The 5151-nt window shown below is 49.2% G+C and overlaps 2 protein-coding genes and 1 long non-coding RNA gene across 16 annotated transcripts in view; 2 read left to right on the top strand and 1 right to left on the bottom strand.

The window, feature by feature from the left end:
* The window catches only part of LOC116186172, an 11871-nt gene extending 11559 nt beyond the window's left edge, over positions 1–312 (top strand). The window contains exon 3 of the long non-coding RNA XR_004151123.1: positions 204–312. This is a non-coding gene — a long non-coding RNA (uncharacterized LOC116186172). The remainder of the gene's footprint in view (positions 1–203) is intronic.
* Positions 1–5151, top strand: part of LOC102673032 (E3 ubiquitin-protein ligase MYCBP2) — a 183770-nt gene that overhangs the window by 148557 nt on the left and 30062 nt on the right. The gene's annotated exons all lie outside the window — the stretch shown is intronic.
* Positions 1031–5151, bottom strand: part of LOC102672895 — a 19617-nt gene continuing 15496 nt past the window's right edge. Inside the window, exons 2-4 of the mRNA XM_006620159.2 lie at positions 2537–2956; positions 2026–2318; positions 1031–1744 (exon numbers count right to left, since the gene is read on the bottom strand). Coding sequence (XP_006620222.1) covers positions 1168–1744; positions 2026–2318; positions 2537–2956 — 1290 coding nt within the window. The 3' untranslated portion in view covers positions 1031–1167. The remainder of the gene's footprint in view (positions 1745–2025; positions 2319–2536; positions 2957–5151) is intronic.

The raw sequence follows: 5151 nt of genomic DNA, 5'->3' as shown, positions 1-5151 counted from the left end.
TTTTTTTTTTTTTTTTTTTTTTTTTACAAAAGCATATTAAACTAATACCGTTAAAAAATTACTCGATCGATCGTCGATCGTCGATCTGGCACTGTTTCTTCCCGACGAAGAAACTCGTCGAAGAAACTCGAAAACTCGGGTTCATCGCGTATTCATCGTTGCTCGACGATGAACGAATCATTAGGAAAAGAAAAAAGAGAAAGAGAGAAAGAGCGCGATTTACGCGAACAATAGTCTCTCGCAGCTCTACTTTACATTATCACAGACAATCGACGAAGGGCGTTCGTCATGCCCTCGCCACGTTCACGGAATCTTGGTCGGGTTTGGTGGGTAATGGCCTGTTCGCCATCTTGCTCGTTGGAGCGGAGGTTTGCGGCTCGGGTAGTTCGGAGTACAAGTGGGCAGTGGCGTCGGACGGTTCGGCGTATTCGCAGAGCAACGAGTTGGGCCTTTTGTTGTTGTTGTTGTTGTTGTTATTGTTGGCGTTGGTAGTAGTATCGTTGCAGCTCGTGGTCGACTTGGACCCGACTTGGAGGATGCTCTCGCCGAGAGCCTTCAGGAAGCTCATAGGTCTGGCCTGAATTTTCGAAGGGGGCTCGAACTTTGGACTGTCCGGTGGCCTTTGACGATTCTCGGCCTTGATCATCGTCGCGCGACGATGATCGTTGGCGAGAAGATGATCGTTGACGACGTCCGGTGGCAACGGTTGAGGCGCTCTCCCGGCCAAGGTGGCGAGGATCGGTTGAGAGAGTCGACTGGTGCTCGGAACGGTTTCGTCGCCGGGCAGCTCGGCGTACAGGTGATTCTGCTCGGCGGCCCTTCGGTCGCGGGGCTCGGTGTACTCGGTGAGAGGGGGCCTGGCCTGTATCCCGCTCGGCAACAGCTTCTCCAACGAGGGAGCTTTCGTGCCCACGCTGACGACGGACGGCTTCGCCGCTCCCCTCGACCTCCTCCGCCTCGGCTCGATCGCGTCGTACGCGTTCTCCTCCCCTCGGCCAGGCGCTTGCCGATCCTCGTCCCGATCGTCGTCGTCGTCGTTGTTGTTGTTGTTGTTGCAACTCTCCTCCACCTTGATCAGATCGTACAGATGCTCTATCATGTCCCTCGCCTGATTGTAATTGTCGGGATCGTTCAACCTCTCCCTCAGGTCCCTCAGGTACTCCTCCGTCAACTCCTCGNGACGTGGGGGCCGACGCTCGGCGGGCTGACGGTCGGCTCGGGTTTCGCGGACGGTTTCTCGCAAACGATGTGATCCCCGGGCGCGCAAATGATCCTCGTGAAGTTTCTCATCGACATGTAGCCCTGGGGTAGATTGAAACACTTGTCGAGAAGTTGATCGACCACGCAGAAACTCGAGTCCATCATCCACGAAACGGAGCTGTTCTTCCCCGTCACGTCCCGTATCCAATCGTCTAGGCCGCATCTGCACTGCTCCTTGAAGTAATTGTTACCTACCCTGGCCGTGTTCACCCGTTGAGAGATCGCTGCGAATCTCAACGAGCCAGCCCTCGCCTTCTCCACGTGATTCCCCGTGAAGGAGAACTCGAAGTTGGGCGCCGAGGTCGCGTCCACCTCTGCCGTGATCGCGTCCGTCTCCAACTCGACGAACAGATTGTAATCGATGGCTATGTGGTTCCACTGGTGGAGGACGATCGCGCCTTGGTGCAGATTCAGGAACTCGTTGTTGTTGAAGCTGACGGTGGCGGCGGATATGTCGATAGCGCCGGTATCCACCTCGGACAGCCTGCGAACGCGAGAGGAACGTTCGTGCTCTGAATTGTTTGCGCGTGGAAAAAGGAAACGGAGCTCGTCTCGCTCGAGTTCGTCGTCATACGATACGTAATTAATTTTTCTCGATTGAAAGATTGAAGAAAATGGTGGGGATTTTCTTTATATATCTTTCGGTTTTCGAGGTTGGAAACGAGCGACGTAACGACGCGACGATCGCAAGGAGGAACGCAAACATGGGAGATCTCTCTGAACAAACAGCGAGCGAGCGAGACAAAGGGAGACGAGGAACTCTACCTTGAATATTGTATGGTGAGGTTGTCGTGGCCAGCCCGGAAGGCTCCTCTCTCTATACTCTTCAATCTGACGTCGACGAACTCGAGGCTGTGGATTAACGCTCTGTCGCTGAACGCCCCAGTCTCGATCTCCAGGATCGACGCGTTGCTTATGGTCACGCTGAAGATCGTCATGGCGCAGAAAGCGTTCTTGCGGATCACCTTTGTCCAGATATCGTCCATGCGGACCTCTGCAACCGCCGATGGGAACACCGCTGTCGGCAACTCCGTGATTCTCACGCTTTGGAACATAATCTGCGCAAAGGGAATTCGAGAAATGGAGATTATCGTTCGAAACTGGCCAGCCACTACACATTCCAAATTTTCCCAAGCGTTGTCGCCGTGTTTATTTATCCTCGTCGAACGAGGGGTAGAAATAGACAAATCATTTTTATAAACGTGCAGATGAAACGTATATATATAGATTTAAGAAGATTTAAGAAAACAAAAATCTGATCAACGCGATAGATGACCTTGGTCGCTGGTCCATGCCTTCCGTGTTGAGAAGCTTCGAGTTTGAACGCATTGCTGGACAGCTCGAGGGTCGGCACCTCCCTGACGGTGATCCAGAGCAGCCTGGAGAAGGCGTTCGGCTTGATCCCTACGTTTCTGCATCTGGATATCGAAACGCTCAGCGTCCCCCGCGAGTTCCTGAACGCGTGGCTTTCCAGGATCACGCTGTTGCACTCGGACACCTCGAGATGCGTGTTAGGGGCGCTCAAGTTCTGGAACGCCTGTCTCTTTGCCACCAGGCTGTAGATCCCGGACACGTGGACGCGTTTCAAAGGTGCTCCGTCCGCGAAAGCGCCCGACTGGATCCTCAACTCCCTGCAATGAGAGACCTCGACTTCCATCGCCTCCGACGGAATCGTTCCCTCCAGTAATTCCACGTCCTGACGGTAAAAAGGAAAAAAAGAAAGTGAAATTATAACGTTCCATCGGTGACAGATATCTCTTAAGTACTCGGGAAGAGGCTGGAGAAAAATGTCGAGATATTAGGAGAAATCTTATTCTTGAGTGAAAAAGACACGAGTTGAAACGGTAGGATGGATATAAATTATACGTATTTCTACGGGAATGCGAGAGGTGACGCGATAAATATACAAACGCGGTATGAATAGACTAGTAATAGTAGCGTGTCGAGGCGCGTGATCGTTTGATGCGTGTTTCGCAGGCAGATTAAAATGCAAGGAAAAATGTAGAGTTTATCGATCGGACGACGCGACGGTTCGCACATATTTGCCAAGAACCGAATAAAAAAAAAAAAAGGGGGGGTAAAATCGGGATGACCTGTAATTGGGTGCGCGTCGAACAGAGGAGAGTTGAGAATATTTCCATTTTTATTGGCGTTACAGATGACGATGGTCTCCCACCACTGAGGAGAGGAGAGAAGAGTTCAATTTCAACCGTCATAAAATTTATGTAATTGCAAATATCATCCCTCTCGATGGGATAATGCTACACCTTTCGCCCCTAATTCCGCAACGGTGAAAAGAGAGGAAAGAAGTGGAGGGGAAGGGGGAAGAGAGTAGAGAGATTTTAATAGACTCCCTAGAATAATTTCTCGGAATAATTTGCGTGTTACGACTCGGGCGGCGATGAATAATAATTAGATAGTTAAAAATCTCCATAATGAAACGGAAGTCCTTTGCCCTGTGTCGCGTTTGAAAATCAACAAGTGAATTTCTATTAGGTTGAATTGCGGAGAGGCAATTGGAACGGCAACTGGATGAAAAAAACGAGTGGTAAAAAAAAGAAAGGGGAAAAAAAAACAAAAAAGAGACGATCCGAGACGGTCAAGTATACTTGGAGAACGAACTTTGCGATTACGTATATAATAAATCCTCGTCGTTTAAAATTTTCCATACAACACATTTTGAAATTCAATTATCTACGATCGACCCATCCTCGATTTCTCTTATTTAAATCGATATCGCGTCCCCTTTTTCTTCAAATAAACGATAATTCCTCTTCAAAATCCGCATTATCGATCTTCGCAAGTTGCTAACGATATCGTAAATAACGCAGCGTGTATTCCTCTCTTTTTTTTCTCTCTCTCGACTCGCCGAGCGGAAGGTGGATCGATAATGAGACGGAAATATTTTTTCGCGCTCGAATCCACGCGAAAAATGAATCACGCGATTGAAATACACGGGAAATATCATCGTTCACTGCTCGTCCAAGGTTATGCTCGTCTCTTTGTACGCGTTCTCTCTCTTCGTTCTTTTTTTTTTTTTTTTTTTTTTTTTTTTATTACGTAACAACGGAACGATCGATATCGATATCTCGGATTCGGATGAAATGGATCGAACGAAACGACGTCGCACTCCCTTTGAGCCAAGAACGAATGCGAAACGCGTACACGCGTAAGGAATCGAATCGCCTCTCTGAAATCGATCGTCTCTACGATTCGACGCTCGGATCTCTTCGATCGAGTTTCGTTCGAAAATATAAAGGGAAACGGAATGGAAGAGCGATTGAATTAACCCGTCCGTCATTAGCACACACACACACACACACACAGAGACATTCTCACGCGTTTTCCGTGACATACTAATCACGTTCTCGGTGAAAGAGAAAGAGAGAGATAAAGAGAGGGAGCGAAATTGTTGGCCCACGACGAGTTACCTTTAAAAGTACTTCCGCTGACGTCGGCTTCCTGCCTGTTCCCCGCTATCCCGCACGTTTGTCAGCGCGCCAGTTTAATGAAATGTTCGAACGCCATGCCAAGCAATAATTCCGCTGTTTCTCGGCCTTCCCTTTAAACCACAACTCGTTGCAAACGAGTCGCGTGTACGAGCAATTACCGGAGGGAGCGAGGGAGGGGGGAAATCAATTTTCCACGGAAATGCGAACGTGGAAAAATCGAAGAGAATTTGTCGATTCGATTCGCGAATCGAGTACGCTCGGGAAAAATTCGCCGTGCACGGAATAGATGGTGGGAAATAGGTGGAAAAACAGGTTTTCCTAAAAATGTTCGAATCGCCGGATATAAAAATGGAGTACGCCTGTCGCTCGGATCGGCCGTATATCTCATTTTTCCTTCGATTCCCCGAACGCGCACCGACAACGCTCGTTTATATTCGTG

The sequence above is a fragment of the Apis dorsata genome, unplaced genomic scaffold (assembly GCF_000469605.1).
Source record: "Apis dorsata unplaced genomic scaffold, Apis dorsata 1.3 scaffold_486, whole genome shotgun sequence".
NCBI lineage: Eukaryota > Metazoa > Arthropoda > Insecta > Hymenoptera > Apidae > Apis > Apis dorsata.
The sequence above is the reverse complement of the archived record's forward strand: the minus strand, read 5'-3'. Positions and strand labels throughout refer to the sequence as shown.